Source organism: Centrocercus urophasianus, unplaced genomic scaffold (genome assembly GCF_019232065.1).
Source record: "Centrocercus urophasianus isolate 14NV4802_14NV808 unplaced genomic scaffold, USGS_Curo_1.0 seq_18, whole genome shotgun sequence".
Classification (NCBI taxonomy): domain Eukaryota; kingdom Metazoa; phylum Chordata; class Aves; order Galliformes; family Phasianidae; genus Centrocercus; species Centrocercus urophasianus.
Window position 1 is genome coordinate 13988379 of NW_024884733.1, and position 20349 is coordinate 14008727.

The 20349-nt window shown below is 37.4% G+C and overlaps 1 protein-coding gene and 1 long non-coding RNA gene across 3 annotated transcripts in view; both read left to right on the top strand.

Annotated features, from left to right (window-relative positions):
• The first annotated feature begins 3435 nt into the window (after positions 1-3435).
• LOC122160846 lies at positions 3436-7929 on the top strand. Of its 2 annotated transcripts, XR_006168963.1 has the most exons (4): positions 3436-3680; positions 6195-6311; positions 7295-7328; positions 7854-7929. It is a non-coding gene; the product is annotated as an uncharacterized LOC122160846 (long non-coding RNA). The 2 variants fall into 2 exon arrangements; XR_006168964.1 differs by lacking the exons at positions 7295-7328; positions 7854-7929 and adding an exon at positions 7377-7547.
• Positions 7930-14031: 6102 nt separating this feature from the next.
• HFM1 (helicase for meiosis 1) overlaps positions 14032-20349 on the top strand; it is a 31984-nt gene continuing 25666 nt past the window's right edge. Inside the window, exons 1-6 of the mRNA XM_042820190.1 lie at positions 14032-14102; positions 14462-14583; positions 15697-16009; positions 16782-17044; positions 17999-18046; positions 20247-20317. Of these exons, the coding sequence (XP_042676124.1) occupies positions 14032-14102; positions 14462-14583; positions 15697-16009; positions 16782-17044; positions 17999-18046; positions 20247-20317 (888 nt within the window). The remainder of the gene's footprint in view (positions 14103-14461; positions 14584-15696; positions 16010-16781; positions 17045-17998; positions 18047-20246; positions 20318-20349) is intronic.

Here is a 20349-nt window from a genome sequence, read left to right on the forward strand (position 1 = left end):
AATTGTCAGCTATGTGGCTACCCACACATGCTCCATACAAGTAAGGTGTTGAGATGTCACTGGTTTTGTACAAATTTGGTAATAAACTGTCACTTGTGTGCATTCCTCAAGTGTTGCTTGCTGTCATACTGATCATTGGTTTTTACTGTCCCTCAGCTAAATGGAATTTTTAGCAAAATAAAAGGAGTCATTTAGAGATGGGTATTATCCTACAAGGTTTCATAAGAAATTGGAAATGAGTAGGATTAGATGGAAGGATCAAAAATAAATTTTTTTGGATGGAAGGATTTAAAATTTTTTTAGACATCAAAAACAGCTTGCTGCAGTTTCTTAAAGAATGTCAGTAAAATTAATAAAGGACAGAATGGAAAATAGTGCTAATCAGGGAAAAATTGCTAGAAGATTATGGTGTTAACTTGGTAGTTGCTGAGGAAAACTGTGAAGGCTTCATGTTTGTCCTAGTTACAAGAATCTTGAGGCTGTTGTGGAAACCCACGACTTAGCAAGCTGTCTTATGAGTAAAGCAAAGAAATAAGGCAACTGCAGTGCTCCACTTCCCTATGAACACTGTCTTTCATGCCAGAAGAAAGGCTGAGAGGTTATTCCATCACAATCCTACTACATTCAATCTTCTTGTAGCCACAGGCTTTGTGTCCTAAACGTTCCTCTTGGCTTTGAAAACCCAATTTCCTTTTGCTTTTACCAAAAATATACCCCTCAGTCACAGTTAAGGATACTCTGTGTTGTGAGTGGTTTGTTTATCCCAGGGCACTTTTGCATGGTACTGGCCACTGGGAACTTATTCCCTGCTAACCTTATTTGTATACATGCAATGCAAAGCAGTACATACTGTGTGTGTGACACAGCATTACTTGATAGTGTTTGGCGCCCACAGAACTCTGATGAAAATTTCTTTCTAAGGAAAGGTGGAATGGAAAGTCAAACCCTTTAGATAAAAGGGGAGTCTGGAGAAAATGCATGGAGGAAAGGAAAGAAACTTTGAATAGATCCTGAAATCAATGAAGAGCCTGTGGGGATAGCTGAGGATTTAAAAACAAAAACAAACAAACAAGTCTATTTTTACCTTAAAATTTGCCTTCAATTGATTTATTTCAAAGTGTCTACTGTGTGCTTATAATGGGAAACAATGAAGTCAAAATACAAACATCTCACATTAGGGATGCAAATAGATCTCATGATAGCTTCAATAGATTTCTTAATGGGAGATTACAATGAGGATGAAACTGGTAGAAAAACAGATGGACAAAGCAATGAAAGTAGTAATACACAGGAAAAGGAAGCTATCTGGGAAGCTTCAAGGATGAAGTCCGCATTGCAGACAAGGGGGGGGCAACTATTAGGTCAGAATAAAACAGAACAGAAGAAGAGAACAAGCAGCGCATGTATAATATATGTGATAGAACCCAATTCTGCCCTGCCTTACACTGGTGCAACTTCTTTGGCTGAATCCTTTTAGCACTATGTCACTTTCAATATGATCTAACAACATGTGTGCAAGCTTGCTTCCCCTTGTTTTTTTTTTCTTTAATCAGTGCACAGAGCTAAGTTTTCAGTGTCTTAAACTGTTTCTGGGCAATTGTAATTTCACTTTTCCACTGTTGTTACTTCTGTGATCCTTTAGATACTGCAGATTTCTTCTGTGCACCTTCCATGAGCGAACATTTCTCTGTTTCAAGTCTGTGTTCTGCTTCAGCGAAATTGAATTGTTTAAGTTAAAGGTCATTTGGGGAAAACAAGACTCTTGCTTGACTAGTGTACTGTTTTATGCATTTTTAAAATCTATGAATTCTAGGTACATTCCACCTATTGATCCTCATTTTAAAATATTTAGGTGTTGGGTTTTATTTTGTTTTGCTTTTTTTACATTGTCAGTATTCCTGTTTTCCATATTTTGGCATCAGTGGTGCGAAAAGGACCAAAGAGGAAAATCCGCTCCCAGAACAAATAAGCAGAAAAACAGACTTGGCTTGAGACCTTTCCTTATTACATCTTTTATACTTCCAGCACTTACATTATTTTTAAAGTTCTAACCCCCAGGGAACTTTGCCTCTAACCTCTGGAATTTTAAAAATAAAAACCAACCTTTAAAACCTGTCAACTCCTCTTCTTTCCCCAAAACTCCAGGCTTCTGCTCCTCTCCTTACACATTTATTTCATATTACTTTAGTGTTATAGGCAATGTTGTATTTACTGCTCGTACGCTCACCATAACAGAAGTAGCGTTAAACCCTCTGTTCACTGATTAATGAAAAGTACCAACAGTATACTTGTTGTTTTCCATTTGTCTACTGCACTTCCAGTTTTGAAGAGCTACCTGTGCAAGAACAAAGAGTTGCAGCTCCTAAGAAAACTGTTTCATAGCCCTACACAGAGGAACAAAGAAATACATACAAAGAAAGCTGTGCCGTATGCCACTCCAGCAGGCCTGGCTGAGGTGTGCTGAATCCCAGCAGGCTGAGAAGCGCTTGTGGAGCCCCCAGCAGACAGCAGCACTGGGGCCCCGAGACCAAAGCAGCCCATCAAAGATAGGGATTTCATACTGAAAGGAAAGTAATACATATATCACTTAAGGCATCTAGCTTAAAATATTAAAAAGGAGGACAGAACTATGGAAAGAGGAGTTCTTTTAGAAGATTGCCTGTGGACTGTATTTTAATGTTCTGAAGCTGCTCCCTGCAGCTATTTTATACAATACCCAGTTTTCTCGAGTTTCAGAAGTACTAATGATTCAATGGATGCAGAATCACAGAAAGCTCCTGAACTCAGCTTATGCTTCCCTCTACTGCCTTGAAGTCCTATTTCCAGCCAGTGTTTTAGAACTAGACAGCTTTGCAAGAGGGTAGAAATCCCTTAGCAATATTAACTGTTAACTTCTTTGAAAGGAGTTCATTTTAAGCCAGAGAAATTGGCTGTGTGTGATAGAAATATTGTTTTTTTTCTAAGAACTGCTAGATTATTAACCTAAAAGCTTGCTTTAATGCAACGATCATAGTAATGAAATGCAGTACCTCCTCTGGTGTTTAGTATCAGTTTTTTTCTCTATTCTCCAATATTTCTATAGATATTTCATGTGGGTTTTGATGTTTAAAACAGCACTCATTTGAAATGTTATGAACACACAACAGAAATTTGGTATGTAGCAAGCCCCGCTCCCCAGTTTAATAGGGGGATAATGCTTTTTTAATCCTTTTCAAACACATGGCCAACAGTTTTTTCTATAATATCAAAATATGATATAAAAATACCATTTCATGCAAATTTCAACTACCTGTGGCTTCAGGAATAGATGCTACATACTCTCTAGCTGTGGAAATCATTGTGGTAAAAAGATGGCTTGTTTTTAAGACTGGAATGTATAAATATGTAATATATAACTGCCAGGATTTCCACTATGAGACTGAAACTAAGAAAATTGTAGATGTTGCAAAAATATAACTGAAATCAAGAAAAGAATTCTGCTCCTTCAAAGTCTCATTTGAATACTTTTTTTTTTTTCTACAAGGTTCTCGTGAGTGAATTAGAAACCACTGAAATGCTTCTGAAGCAAAGCCATGATCTGTTGAAATTTCACCATAATCAGAATGTTCAGCTTCTTTGCCCAAGGTTTTGATGGGAAGTCATGAAACAACTGAAGTATTTTAAAAGCAAAACAGTCTGAGGTATCTGAGTACCAGGAGGAGAACTCTCTTTTCTGACCAACTCTAAGTGGAAACATGCTTCTTATTCCTCCGTTCCTCTGTTTTAATGCAAGTCATGGTTTTGCTGACCTTAGTATTTCACTAGCTCTTACTTACCTGTCCTCTTTGTCTGGATGCCTGCTCCAGGAGTCTCTCAGCCACTCAGAGCCCTTCCCTCTGGTCTTCCTTTTTTCCCTTTCTTCTACTGAGTAAATCTCTTTCACTGATCTGATGTCCACTGTTTTATTGCACAGTTGTTACTGTTACATTATTACTGATAGATCTTGCCTCCATCACAATAATTGCCTTGTCTCTCTTTACCTTCCTATGGCATTCCTGAAAGCAGTAGCTAGACGAGAGCAGCAGAGCTGTCAGATGCAGTTTGCTGATAGGCAACACCATAAATAAGTGCTTTAAAATTTTATCAGCACCAGCCTTATGCCTTAACACTTTAGTGCAATTCTTTCTCACACTCAATTTTTTTTAATGACTATTATTTCTAATGGCTAATGTAGGTTTAGGTAAGTTCAGTCTTAAGTTCCTGAAGATCTATATTGTATGCCTTATGTGCTGGTGATTAAGATTCTTCCCTGTGGTATGTAGTAGCTGGGAGGAATAGCTTAACACTGTGTTGTATTTATTTTTATTTTATTTTTTTAGAGGAGATTTATCCTAATGCTTTGTTCTCCCTGGTACTCCTGCTGTTGCCACTTCTATTGCCTGAGGAGATATTTCTGTCTCAAATCCCCCCACTTCCAAAGTCAATGTACAGACCATGAATACAGTCCAAAGGTCACGCTTTGGAGAAAACAAGAAAGAGTGGAGAGTAAAGGAAAAGTTGTTTTTAAAAGGTGGTGACTTGATAAAATTTTCTGAGTTTTTACACACAGGGGCTCTTGTTGGAGATTAACATGGCCTCCTTGGTCTTACAACTCTGGCTCTGCAAAAGCCAAGAGAAAAACAAGATAAAACAAGGTGACACTGACAGATGATAGATTTTCTTTTTATATATATGTTGGCAGTGCTACAACAGCAGTTCACTTGATCTTACTAATTTTTTCTAAGTTAGTATGAGTTCCAAAAGCATTTTGTTAAGGCAGTTCTTAATTTTCCATTTCTTTCATCATACATTAAACAGTTTTTAAAGTTACATAGAATCTGCTCCTGAAATTTAGAGTTATTAGAATGAGATCAAATTTTCCACTCTTAAATATTGATTTGACCCTTTGTTTCTCCTTGCGAATGTGAACCAAATGTCACTAGACCTACTTTGCTTAATTACAGTGAGTATCTGGTTGGGCTCTTTTGCATGAATTAAATATTTGGACAAGTGAGCACAAGACTGTATTCTCTCATAGCCTAGGGGAATGCTGTGGTTTGGCTGGAGGAGCCTCCCAATCCTCAGGTGACTTTCCTCATGCTTCCACATACACACTCTTCCTATATAAGGTTTAATTATTCCATACCATTTTGGGCAGTTTTACCACAGAGAGATGAAGCAAACCTGGACCACAAAACCTAGTAACTGAGCGCTTAAGAATTCTCACTTGAAGTGAGAGATGTGTGCTTAAATTGCTTTACACAAAAGGAAGAATTCTTCAGTGAGTGCTGTGGTAACAATGTTGTCTGGAAAATGGGAATGGAGAAGACAACTACGCTTTGCAGGAACTTGTTTGTTTCTTTAAGTTCCCAAATCCTCCCCAGAATCGAAAGCTAAGGCTTTCAATTTTCAATAGACTATTCCAATAGAAAATATATAAAACACCTTCAGAAGAAGGCTGACAAAGCTGTCAGTGTGGAGTGTTATGACATCCTCTGTTCTTCCATAATTACAGTCTTCAATCCACTGACCATTTCATCTTTATTTAAACATGTCCCCTTCTTTGTATCTTAAAAAAAAAAATAATAACAATGGTAAATTTATATAGCTTGAATTAAGAAGTGTCAGGACTGATTAGTAACTATCTGGACTAAATATGCAAATTGCAAAGTTTTCTTCATGGTTTTATATAAGAAGATGTTTTAAAAACTTTATCAATGTCAATGTGTCAGCCTGCATTTCTCTGTGAAATCTTGAAACTGCTCTTTCATCTATGTTGTAAACACATCAACAAGTATGTAGAATGTCTTGACTTTGAAATGCTGTCACCTACTTTCTGTATCGTTGTCAGTAGTCAGCTTGTTATAAAAGTGTTTCATTTCTAGCTCTGTTTCTTTTGGTAGTGTGTCGGCATACTGCATTTTTCAACAGTGTTCTTTGCTGCCTCTTCCATTTTTATCAGTAAATGTAGTTTGACAGAAGTTCTCCTCCTTTGCAACATGTTGCTATCTCTGACTCTCCACTGTCACCAAAGCTGTTGTGTTACTTTGAGGCTAAGCTGAGTGCATGTAAACCATCTTCAACATTTTGTGCCAAAGTACAGAGGGAGTTTGAACTCAAAGGTTTCTGTGATGGTGAGAAATCCCTAAGCTTCAGTCACTGCCTTTACTTTTCAGTTGGAACTTTCCCAGAACATGTTCAGTTTGATGCAATGCCTGTTTCTGACGTCCTGCAATATGGAGTCTGCACTTTGCTTGGAATAAACACATCTGGTGATGGACAGTTTCTTAAATGTGAGTGTACTCAGGCTTTTAATTCTGCTGCTTCTCATATAACCTTATTTTTTTCAGAAGATAATGTGTCAAAACGGGTGAAATTGCCTCAAGTGCCATAGCTTAAAGCTGAATTACCTGAACTGCATATGAATGTAAGACACTATTTTCAAATTTTGAACTACACTTATTTCAAGAAGATTTTCTAACCAAATATACATCACTGAAATTTAAATAGATACACATTTGGTTAAACTGGGAAAAATATCCTGTTCAAATGATTTCAAGACTCATGCAATAGATATGTAGAAGAAAGTCAGTGAGACCAATAGCTATGATATAATAGATGCTTTAATATTAGATACTTACACCATTCTTGTGTGCACTAGAATGTCAACCTCTTTGTGCATTTACAGCAGTATGGCTTCCTCGCACCTTTCAAAGGCCCACGTTGTGACAGTTCATGCATGAACTCTTTCTCACTCTATCAGTATAGATTACATTCTTGATAACTAACATATCATAAAGAACTATCTTCTAGTTACAGTTTGTTTCAAAACCAGGCTGACATGGAACAGAGATCAAACAAAATCTGTATACACGGACCTAGTTTGAAAAAGCTAAGGATCTGTAGTGCGTTCTGATGACATACTCTGCAGAAACTTAATTGGCACATTGTTGCTGTCTAACTTAAAATGCACTGCACAGCTACAGCACAGAAGATTATTAGAAATAACTGAGTAAGCAGACTGTCAGCTCAGGAAAGATGGTAAGAACTATCAGAATTATCTTGAATACACATGTGTCTTTGACCTGACTACGTCAAGCTGTTAATCATACAGGCTGAATGCATTTCACCTTACACACGCATCACGTTGATTCTTTAAACACAGTCTGTGTGTTTCAGGAACTTAATCAAATTGAGCTTACTAAGGGAATGGGATCAAGGAAGGAAGGGAGAGAGTAGAAACAGCTTCTCTAGAAACCTTTGTGTTTATTTTCAGAAGGCAATGGAGTGTGGATGAATATCTTGAAGAGGTCAGTACCTACTTGCTGTCTTTTTGGGTTCTTTTTTTTTTTCCCTAGAGAAAATGGAATGGACGCAGAATCACAAACATAAATTTTTTTCAAGAGAAGGAATCAGACATACAGATGACTAAGTGGCCAGAATGTCATACCAAGGATGGAAGTCTCCTTACCTCTGGTCTATTCCAGATGCCATTATATGTCAAATTTAAAAAAAAAATCTCATTAAACAGAAACTCATGTGATAAATAAAAATGCCATGTGAAAAACAAAATATGTATTCATTTTTTATTAGACTCATATTTTCAAAACTGTTCCTTTAACATTGACAAATGTCTCAGTGATGTTAAAATGTTTGTATGAGCAAGTTTTCCAAGGTAAGATCTTATTTCCCTTATTTTCCTGCATATCCTGACTGACTTTGTGGGTGACTTCTTTCCATAGTTCTTGGGTTGAGTTTTTTTGCCAGTTTAATTAGCAGCTGCAAGTTAGCAAGCTTTTGGTTATAATCTGAACTCACAGTTAACTGTTCTGCAGGTGGTGTTTCGGAATACGTGTAGAAAGAAAGACTTGGAAGACTGGATGTAATTTTCAAAATTCTCCTTTACCTGGTGATTTGGATTGATCTTTGAAGATTGCTCTGTTTGTTTTCATTATTGAAGCTGAAAATCCATAAACAGTTCACACTACTTCAAAACATGAGCAAAATAGGCTATTTCACAGGGAACCAGTTTGATAAAATTATGAATAGGTTCACACTGCAAAAATCAAATATGACTTAAGTTTTGTGCAGGAACAGGGATCTTACTGTAGAGCTTAAGAGTATTCATGATGTTGTTTTTGTTAAAAGTGCTTCTATTTTTTACAAATGATAAAATTATTCCAGAAGGAGAATCTGTACATTTTGTAATACATTAGAGAAAAAGAAGAAACGTACAGATGTATTACTTTTCAGGATCTTCTGAATCATTCTTCCCAATGGAAAACCATAGTCTCCAGTGCAAAACAAGAAATGCTGACAGGATTTTGTGACAGTGAACAAACCATCAGAGAATTCAGCATCCAGATGTTACATGGACCAATATATCATTGATCCACAACAATTTAGAACAAAAAGCTAATAAATTGAGGGCACTTTATACTTTTTGCTTCTATTAAGCTCTGACTACAACAAATTTTTGTAGTCTCCATCCTCACATTTAAAAAAAAACAAAAAAAACAAAAAACAGCAGATTGTTGGAAATGACAAGATGAAAATAGCAGTTGTTTTCCAAAACAGTTGCAGATACAACTTTCAGCTTTATTTGCTATTTATTAAAAATCTGAATGCACCTGGACTTTATCAATGGGAGATTCCACATATGTTAAGGGAAGCAGCACTGACTTGCCTCCTAGGGAGTGCACACTGATGAAACACGCTCCCACAGCACTGATCTCATTTTATTTCCTCTGTCTGTACCTCATGTTATCAACTGAGCCAACAGATTAAACATACAAAAACTACAGAGTATCAGCTCTGTGAACCATAAGATCTATTCTCAATATTATCTCTTCTATGTGCAAAATTGCTACTCTCTAAACACTGAGTGATATAAAATGACATTTGTACATGATGAGATTTGTTCAGGGTGGAGTTCTAAATATGGAATGTGGTTCTTTTGTTAATTAGAAGTAAGATACAAATACTATATATAATAAAAACGGTCCTTGGTGGCTAGTCTGCTTGACAGGTTTTGTAGGAGAAGTTCATGTCTGAAAAAATGTATGGATGAGAAAGTAAAAACAGGGAACGAAGGTAAAGAAGTACAGGAGTAAAAAATGTTTCACCCAACTCATTGTGAAAAACCATATGCTAAATATATTTAGCCGCATAAAAATCAAAGTTCAAGACCTACACTTCCTGGGAAAGCATATGTTAGGGGCAAGGCACTAACAGCCTGCTCAGTGGGACCCAGGGGAGCAGCGCCGTGTATCAGTCTGGGAGATCCCCTCTGGCTGACATGCAGGGCAGCACTGCCAGCTTCCAGGGGAAGCTGCGTTTAGCTCTCTTAAGACCCAATCTTGCAAACGCTTATGCACATGAGTAACTTTAGTTTCCATGAGTCAAGTTACTTACAGGTTTAAGTTCCTGCAGGGGGGCAACAACAGGGCCAAGTAAGTGCTAGTCAGCAGGACAAAACAGAAGAAATTCACCCCTGCTTTTCCTCAACTAGGCAACCTAGTTTGTGCTATATTTTTATTGCCTGGTTTTGACTGAAAAGAATGTTACAACTGCAGATATTTTTTGAATTCTTAAGTTTTACTATGATTTCTTTAATAAATGAGTCATTGCCACAATCTCAAGCACATGGTACAAAATCATAAGGTTTGTATGTGATTTTAAGACCTTCTGATATTTCACAGTGATTTGTTATGAGGTGAGGCACTTTTTAGAGACCAGTGTTTATGCTGTCACGTCTTTGAAATTGTGGATAAAGCTGGACAAAGGAAACTAAGATAGGATACTGGCAACTGTCATTCTTCTTAGGTCTCGTTGTTTTTCTGCTTTTAATTTGTTCTTAATTGATCTGTTCACTTTGTAAGTTCTGGAGAAAACTGATGCTTCTAACAAATTTGCGTTTAGTGTGAGGATTACTCTGTTATCATATGGATCACTGACCAATGTCTGGTGTTCGTGATTTTTTTTTTAGTTGCATTCTCCAGAATATGGAGGTTTATGGCTTAGTATGTATCTCTATGAGCTGGAAAGACTCAAAGCATATGGCAGATCAGATGTTAGGCTTGAGGGAAATCAAAAATTAAACTGTCTCAGAGCTGTTGAGAGACTGCTTTGCTATATATTTTATGTGATTTGTGTATGTGTGTTGAGGGAGATGTCACCTAGGGAAGGGAATCGAAGAAAAAATAGCTTTAAAAATGAACTGTTTGTATTATCGCTTTAAACTTTTAAAGTCTGGTCAGCTAAAAGCAGATGTTGTGAACTAAGATGGAAACTTGCCTGAGGCCAGAATTGAAGCAGGCATTCTCTAATAGTAAGAAGTAAAAATGTTTTCTGGTTTCAGAATTTATTGCAAGAATACAATGAGTAGTCCTCAAAAACGTTCCCATTGTTATATAAACTAGTGAATAATTCTGGTGGTTTCAGAATTTAATTTCGGACAATGTGTTCATCAGCAATCTTGTTTGCATTCTAAGCTGTTTATCATAAAATCTTTTGTTTCTCTGTTCTGGCCAAAATCCTGTCATGTTGGAAGTAGGAACGGAGTGTTTCTTGCCCTTGGCTCTTTGCCTAGTCATTAGATGAGAGGTGGATGAAAGATCTACACGTGGTGCCAGCTTTGGAATACTGTAATATTAAAGAGTTTTGATGTGAGTCAAATAATCGGCAATCAGAAGTAATAATAAAGGGGGAAAAAAAATTCCTATACAAAGAATTGTAAAAATGAATATAGACTTTCCTGCACACTTTCAATTGACCAGGCACTTCCACAGCACTAGAGAATATACATATGTAAACAATGTGTACAAATATGAAATCGAAAGTTAAAAATTAATATTTTCAAGAAAGTGAAACAAAAAAGTTGCTTAAATAAAAATTATTCATGTTAAAATCAATCAGTATTTGAGAAAATCTTATGTCTCCTTTTCATCTATTTATGTATGAGGAAATACATATTTACAGTTGCTGCCTCTATAGTATTTGTTGAATGGCACGAAGCTTTGAACCAGCTCAAAATTGAGTCTTTCTGAGACAGTTCTGCAATTTATTTTAAATTTACTTGTTCGGAAGCTGTGCTCTAACGGCAAGTCCTGAACTGCAAGCTCCAGCATTTCTGGGGGAGAATAATAGCAACCCACTTCTGCATTTCACAAATCCTTCACGTGGTGCTGGTTCAGTGCATGTAATTTGTCTGAGGCACCTTTGCTGCTCTAATGCAGCAGCAAGAATATATCTACACAATTTTTCGGAAATCCACTAGAAAATATTTTAAGGAGCAGTATTTCCAGTGTATTCATTTCTCCCTCCTGTAGGAACCCTTTTCATAATGCAGTCACACGATATCAGCCCCCTATGCTGATTTGTGTCAGGGTAAAAACTAGCAAGGGCTTCCCGACAACAGAGTAATTTCAGGTAAGTCCGTGTTTGGCCAAGCCCTAAATCTGGCACCTGCAGCGCGGAGCGCGTGCATGGAGCTCTGACCGCAGCGGGCTGAGGGGAAGCGAGCGCGCTCCATCACCGCTTCTCCCTCACCGCCGCCGCCATTTTGTGCGGGGGTGACGGGAGGCGCGCTGAGAGCTTCGCCCTCGTCGGTCGAGGGAGGAGAGCAGAGGGAGGCCTCGGCCTTGTGGGAGCGGGGAGTGAGCCTGGCAGGTGGGGATGACCCCTGCCTCCAGCCCAAGGGCACCTCTCCACGGCTGGGACCGAGCACGAACGTTTGTTTAGGTCGGCGTCCCTGCAGGTGGGGACCTTCCGTTGGCGCCCCCTGGAGAATTCGCTGAGGTGAAGGCGGCCGGCTGAGGCAGGCAATGAGGCTTAGGGGGAAATAAAGAGCAACGCAGCTTCAAAACAGAAGAAAATCCCATGTGTCTGTAGAAAGCTATTTCTTTAAGCAGATACACAGAAAGGTCTTTGCTTACAGGAGTTGGCACGTGTCCCTTTGTAAGTGAATCAATATTTGGTGGTGCTCCTGCCGACACCTGCACATCTAAGTTTTGCCATCTTGAGTATTTTTTCCCTGTGCTAACCGACAGCATTAAGTGTTGAGGCCTCCTTGGTTTTGTTTGGTTTTGTTTTTTTGGTTTATTGCACATAAGAATCTGAGAAACTTTTTACAATTTCCTGGCTCAGGATTCTTGTGGAGATATCCTGATGGGCAGGCAGTGAGCAGATGTGTGAATACAGCAACACATAAAGGAGCGGTGAGCCAGGGTTTTCCCCTCAATGTGTATCAATTTGAGTCACTGAGCAATTGGAGTTAACAGAGCCAGTCAAAGAATGAAGGCTGTGTAGAGAGGGAGCCTGGAGCACCTTGGAGTTTAACTAATGTGAATAACAAAGACTACTCAAAGGTGGGAAGCATACAGAAAAAGTGTTCAGATGGTGTTGCACAACCTTGGCTTGCACATTCTGTACTTTACGCATGAAAACCATTTAATACTGCTGAGCAGCATTTGCAGCTCCTTGGAGCTGATGGAGAGGTGCTTATTTCTTCAGTGGCCCTTCACTGATTGAATGCAGCTTGGTGGCACTGATGGATGCTTTCTGCTGCCCATTCTTATACCCAAAGTGACAACTCCTGCTTTTGATTACTGGCATTGCATATGCCATAGAACGGTGGCAAAATTAGCCTGTCTTGTTACATTACTATGATTTCTAATGCCGCTGCTGCTAGAAGAAATGGCAAAACCTGGTGTTGAGGAATGACAGAGGTTTACAGAAATGTTGCAGATTTACACTGAAAAGGAATGTGGTGGGGGCATTGACAGGTTTCTTGTTTGAAATTCTGGAATCTAAATCACTGTTGTCACAGTTATGATTATACACTCAATATTCTGCTCCTATTGTGAAATGTTTTCTGTTTTAAATTTGAAAGATTCTTATGGAGTATTTGAAGTTTTGCAGCTTCTGTGGAAGAAAAATATATCTTTTTAATTTACATTCACAAGTGACAGTACACAGTAATTAAGTGAACCTGAATTCTATTTGCAAAGCATTGTAAGAATTTTTTTTTTTTTTATGTTACTATAATGAGATGCTGGAGCAAAAAAGAACCAACAAAGATCATTATCTTTAGTTTGTCTTTATAGGCAAAGAAGATATGTTTGCTTTGTTATTTTATTATCAGAGTTGTCTTAAATTGGCATTTCTTAATTGTTAAAGTTGCTTTGCTATTTTACTAAGTATAAGTGAACCTAAAGTTTTGACTCATAAGATCATTTCTGTGCTATTCTTCTAGTGAGATCTTTGCTTTTTCAGTCCATCGTTAAGCAAAATAAAGAGCAATGGAACTTTTCAACACAACATGTAAACATAGCATAGTGCCTAGAGGTGGTACTAACAGAATGATACTTTTATTAATGTATGTTTTAAAAACAATTTGTGAATTGTGATTCTGCTGTTTTCTAACAAATCTCATTAAGGAATTGGGCCCACAGTCCAATTAACCAGGTGAGTATCTTGCTTATAAGTGAAAAAGAAGTCTGATTCACTTGTGAATTAATATACATGTACTTAAAATAATACAGCCATTCATTTATTTTGTAAAATTGACAGTCTGTTCCAGTGGTAAATATTGTATTTTTTTCCATCAAAATGGAAACAGTCCGAGAAAAGAATGAGTCTGCAAACATCTAAACAAATTTCAGCATTAGTTTTAAAAATGAGATAGAGAAAGCTCTACCTGGATCGTCAGTATTAACCAGTTATTTCCTACTGACACATGGTAATGTGAGGGTTGTTTGAAGTACTGTCCTAAAGGATGTTTTGGTCATAGTTAATAGGATCTATATTATGTCATGAGGGAGATTCTCTTTATGAAGCCTCATTAAGGGTTCAGACAAGATCTCTAAAAGCAAAAGTAAATTTAGAGATGAAATACTGGCACATGTATCTCTGGTGAAATACATGTTCCTTGTACAGGCCCAGTTCTAGAAAACTAATTTCAGTTACTTGTACTGCCTTTTACAGGTCTAGAGATTAACATTCAATCTAAAAATGTTCAGCTCTGTGGACGAGGTTTTTTCATTGGATAATTTATTTTATGAAAGACCAGATACAAACAAAAGGTAAATATTTACAGTTAAATACATATAATTGTTTCCCAAGTATTTCCAGACTGTGAATTGTTTAGCAGCAGATTTTTTAAAATGTAACTTCCATTTCCACTTCTTAATAGAAATCTGAGGCTAGAAATTTCATAGTTCCAGGAACTCATACTTTCAAATATTTTTCTCAGGTTAGCTAACAAGATTCGGATAATGCAGGTGTATCTTCCGAGTGTAAGAAGAATTTGGCTGAATTTTTGCCTCTTAAATTTACTGTGATTAAAAATCACATGAGTTTAAAAGTTTTTTAGCAGGAGAAATGGTTGTTTTAATCTAGGTGTTGCTTTAAGAATGGTTTTTCCTTGCATTTTTTATGATAGAGATCTAGAAAATAACAAGTCAAACATTTGGTGGATTGCACCTGCTCCAGCAATTGATGAAATTCCACCTGCAGAGGAGTTACAGAGGGAACTTGAAAAAAACACAGCCAGCAGTTGCATGGGTAAAATATTTGGCATTCCTTTTAAATGACTTGACAGATAATTAACTTGACATACAATTCCTCCTCTTTCTTTTAATGCAGTGAATTATTGAGTACTGTATGTATGCAGATGCAAACATATTTTAGTTCAGAGGAACGGTCCTGGTTATAGGAAAGGTTTGGCCTAGTTCCCTTTGTGCACATACAGCCTGCAAGTTCACTGTGCAGAAGTGGGTGACGGAAGGAGTAAGCTATTTTGTTTTGTGTTACGGTGCTTCATGGAAAGGTGGGAAGCAATTACAAGAATAATGCAGCATGTGAACCTGTTGACCTTCTCCCACCCAAGACACAGAGTTTGTGTGAACCTAACTTTTTTCCCCCCTTGTATTTTCCTCTTTCCTTTTTTTTCTTCTCTTGCTGTCTTCTCACTCTCGCTCCTCTTACTTTCCCACATTCATGCTCAGAAGTCTAAACAAACAAATAAATAAATTAGAACCTGGTCGTTGTTAAAGGATTAGCAGGTCAAAGTGAAGGCTGTGTAATACAGCTATCCTTTAATCTTTTTGCATTCAATTGTTCATTTCTGCTATTGCCTCTTTTGCTGAGTATAGAGAATGAGAATGCTTGTAAAGTCACTCAGATCAGGACACTGCTTCCACCAAGAGCTACGTGTACAAATCATAGATAACTAAGATGACTGACTTCATTAGGAATTTTTGCTGTTGAGATCTCAGGTCTTATCTCACGGCTGTTCTTAGCAGGTACTTCGAGTCTAGTCATTGAATCATTTTTTAAAACAGATTGTCTAAATGTTGAGGCACAGTAACAGTTTTCCATTTCACAAATTTCTGGGATTAAAGTGAAATATGTGTCTGGAAGTAATTTTCATCTACTTTGTAGTGCTCAGGAGTGGCTTTGTTCCATTATTTTAAATAACAAACAAGGAAAGTGGCCCTAATTTTTAACTGTCAGGAGATGTATTTGTCAGAATGAGTCATAAAATGTAGAGTTCTTGCAATAAAACAGGAGGGTAAGTTCATGTAATAAATGTGAAGTTGACTGATTTTTATCTGGAAGATGTTTAAGGAAATGAGTATAAATAGGAATATGAATGAATATTCTTGTCTATTCTAGGAGGGGTGAAGAACCAAAAGTTCATACAGCAATGTAAGAGTATCACTGAGGAAGTAAATGACAAATCACCAGCACCTACTCATTTCGGCATAGCCTCTGAAAAAGAAATGTTCCAGTTATGTGTAGGAGAAAGAACAAAAAAGCATGGAAGTCGGGACATGGCTTCAATGTCTCTCTCTCCCAATCAAGCTAAATATAAAATGGGAACAGAGATTTTTCAGCAGCCCGATTCAAATTTCCCACAGACTAAAATATTAACTGATTTTCCAGAAATTGGTGATGATGAGAGTGTTCACTCAGCATTTCGGAAAAGGTACGTTTGCAGTCAGTTCTGATAACTCAGCGATTGTAGGATTGTTTTAGGTCTGTTTCTCAAATGCAGAGTTTTTGATCCTCTGTGTACTTCAATAGGGCTCCAGACATTAAATCCTTTCAGTGTAAAGAAAAAAGTTTCCTTTTGGCAGTATTTTAGTACTGTAATTAAATGTGTCCTGAGTTCAGGCTCTTCTATGAGGAAGATAAGCATGCTGTTGTTTTTTTAATGTCAATAATTTTTTAGATAGGACGGGTTATTGAAAATACCATTTCAACTTCATTATCTATTGTGAAGAGCAAGACAACAGATCAGAGAGGAATATCTTTAACAGTTCACAGCACGATTTCAGTGCTGCCAAGGAGATGAGGTTTTACAGTTAAGCACCTCTCCTATGCCCAGTTCTCAGTCCTTGAACCTCGTATGTCTCTCTCTCTCTCTCTCTCTCTCTCTTTTTTTTTTCTTCTTTTTTTCTTTTTTTTTAATTATGCAGAGATTGGCAGTTAATGTACTATTGGGATTCAGAATGCATCTGGACAAGGAGTTCACTTTTTTTTTCAGATTCTTTCTGGAATGAAATTAAAGTTAAAATGTACCCTGAAAGGAGTCCTCTTCATGTAGAGGAATGTCAGATCCAATAAAACTAGATGCAAACTTTTCTTATTATTGTAACATTTTAGTTGTGTTTCTAATATAAATATGCTTATTTTTCAAATATTGGAGAAACTATTTAACATACAACAGAGTAATAAAAATCCTGCATCTTTTGCAGCTTATTTAAAATGCCTGGTTGTATTTATAAAAATACAGAATTTAAAGATAGTTCAATGGATGTGAAAGAATTTGATACTCACTTTAATACAAGTGAAAACGTGACAGAAGTGAAAAAAAATACATGGAGAGAAAATCATCAGCCTCCAGTAACTACAGACTCAGGTTTTACCCTACATAGGGTAAATGATGGGGACATGGCATCTAAAATTGGAATTAAAATAAAATCATTGTCCAGTGCTTCAAAGATTCTGGATATGACAGGTAATTATTATTGTTCTATTGAAAGTAGAAAGAGAGATTTGGAGGCTGGCCAGGAATGGCTTCCTGTCTGATTGCTTGCTGTGCTGAGTTACTAGACACTAGTCAACTATGAGAGGATGAGAGCACTGCATGTCACTGAGTTCAGCAAGGGTTTTTGTGGGATCTTAGAGTTGAGGAACACTGTTTTCTGCAATGGTTTTGCATCTAGATCGGGATATTAAGGTCTGAATGAGTTACAAATCCATTACAAGTGTGTTACAAAATGGTTGGCTGAGAGAGGCAGGTTAGTGGGTTGTGCTCTACTCGTATGCCTGTCTCCAGTGCAGAAGCAGGGCTTTGTCCTGGCACTTGGGCTGCACAGCATCCCTCTCAGTGACCTGGGGAAGTGGTGCAGTGAGCTTGAGGAATTATTAATGTCAGTAAATGGGGGTGGACACCAGTGAGCGCATCTGAGAGCCAGGCTGCTCTTCAGAGAGACCCATCCGCGGAGGAGGGACCAGCAGGGACCTGGTGAAATTCAGTAGGGTCAAATGCCAAGTCCTGCCCTGAGGAAGGAGGAATCCCTGTGGAATGGGCTGACTAGGAAATAAATAAATAAATAAATAAATAAATGTCAGGAAATAAATATGGATAAAGTGGATTCTCCCCTTCTTCTCAGCACTTCTGCATGACTTTTAACTCGCTTCTCAGATGTGTAGGTACTGCATTCAGATTTAGCTCTCTGATACGAGCAAGACACCCTGGAACCAGAGTTCAGCAAAGGGCTACAAAGTGATTCTTTCAGATGATAGGCTTCTGTCCTCTGTGTCCTGTCAGCTCCTTCTGTGTCACCTGTTCCTTTTTCCATACAGCCTTGCAGCACCTCACAAAATGCGTAGCTTAGAGTCAGGATTTCATGGCTATTGGTTGAAAATAACGAAATCTGGTTTTATAAATGTATCTACTTTTATTTAGGAACTACGGGAAGAAGCTTGGAAATTTTGAGGGCTGTTACAGAAATACGTATCTTTTATCTGTTGTATCTGGTCTACTGATCTACAATGCTTCTATGTCTACAAAATTACAGGTTTAATTTGCAGCCATAGGAACTCATGCATTACTCTGCAATAGTTTTGAATTGCAACGTAGTACCAGGGGGAATCAAATGATGAATGGGTGTTTATGCCTGGGATTTCCTAAGCTAGAGTGAAAATAGGACAATTTATAATAAACATATTCATTGCTAAGCAAATTGGCTCTTATTTCAAATGTTCACATTTTATCCTCAGAGCAACTTATTTTTAAAATGAAAAATGTGAAAATTTTAGTTTGCAGAATATATTTTTAAGGCTACATTATATATGCTGACACACATAAACATACATAATCTCTAATACTTTAAATAAATAAAAAAGTAAATCAGTATTTAGAGTTATTAGGAAAAATGAATCCTACTTCTTGCCCCAAATTCTCAAGAGAAAACAGGCTTTACATGTGAGGGCTGCTCTGAAAGCAAAACCTGCTATTTTAAGATGGTGGCCCATGATATCAGAGGTGGATGTCGGTCGTGTCGCAGCAGAGGTTGATCCTTCCCACCAATATTCTGTTTCAGTTTGTTGCTGTACGACAGATGGCAGCAGAGGGGCAGTCTGACAGAACGACCTTCCATGTGGAAGTGTGTATGAAGCAAAGGTGTTTGTTGAATGTTTCGGTGTGGAAAAAAATCGAACCTTTGAAATTCATTGATGCCAGCTGAACGCATATGGAGACCACACAGCAGATGTGACCACAGTGAGGTGGTGGGTGCTGCATTTCAGCAGTGCAACAGCAGTGCCTCCACTCGTGCATTTTTACAGGCATGGCATGTGGGCTCTTCTTTTTGGCTGGCAAAAATGCACAGCTGATGGTGGTGTCTACGTTGAAAAACAGTATTTTGTAGCTTTTGCTCAATCAGGTGGCATTATCACACTCTTTTATCTGTGGAAATAAATAGAAGGCATTACTTTCAGAGTGACCGGCATACTTCTTACAGATCATTGGTCTTGTGCAGATATTTGGTCTTGTATGCATATGGTATATTTCCATTCATTAATTTTAAGCAGATTTTATGCAAATTCTTATTATTCCTGCTTTGAATCCTTAACATAAGTAACTATCCATTGGTATAACAAACTGCTTTTTTGCATTTTTCACACTTAAATATTTTGTTGCTAGTAAGATATCAAATGATAGGCTAAATATCATGAAGAGTAAATGGCTACATTAGCCACTGAATTCAGGTGAACAGTTAGAGAACTGACATAGTATTCTAAACAAGCAACTATTCAGTAGTTCTGGTGCTTCCTGTTGCAGGTGGTTGATGTTTATCCTTTTGAAAATGGGTCATTTATTTAGGGGAGTAATTTTAGAGAAGCCTTTAAAAGAAATCTTTTTTTTTCTTTTCTTAATTTAATTGATTTCTTATTTTAATTCTTCCTTTTTCTTTATATTTTTATTGAGTCTTTTTAAATGGATGTAACATTCATCCAAGTCCTCAGCTGTTCATTGTTGGTGTTGCTGCTGGTGTTACATCCAGCTGTGTTTGCATCCACCTGCAGCCTGATCAGATGGTTGTGGTTAGACTGCTTGTGTGGCTTCAGTGCAAGTCCAGGCGAGGATCAACTTGCTCATTTGGATCTATAATGAAACAGTGCTCTCCTTCCTCTTGCTTGTATTATGGATAGGAACATATTTGTCTGAAAAATACATAATATTAGCCATTGAAAATACTTTTAAAACCACCATTAGCATTTAGATATCATAGGTGGATTTCTTTACAACTGGGCATACAATACTGTGCTTGTTAATTACATTTGTTATGTAGCAGAAATGTGGCAGTTGACACTGCAAATACTTTTAACAGCAGTGCTCTGCTTGCTCTTATAAATGCTTTCACATGACATAATTGCATGCACTTCCATGATGCTTCTATGGAGGAGGTTCTTGATTTGTGGTATAATCCTGAGATCTTTTAGATAGGTGCTGGGTTTATTTTCTTTGTAAAGTGAAATACTTGGTATCTAAATCTAAACAGTGCTACTGAATCATTTAATGAGTTCCTTTTTTATAACTGTGATGTATTTTAGACTTGAATTTAAATTGCAAGAAAAGCCTCCGTTTCACAATTTTAAAAGAAATGTTAAACTTTTCACTCTGTTGTTTTCAATTCCTTAATGCTCTCAAGCAACCCAATTTAGGTGTATTTTTAAGGAGTTTCCATACTTTAACTATGCACAGTCTAAAGCTTTGGATGATGTAAGTATGAAACATTAGCTGCAGCTGTAAGT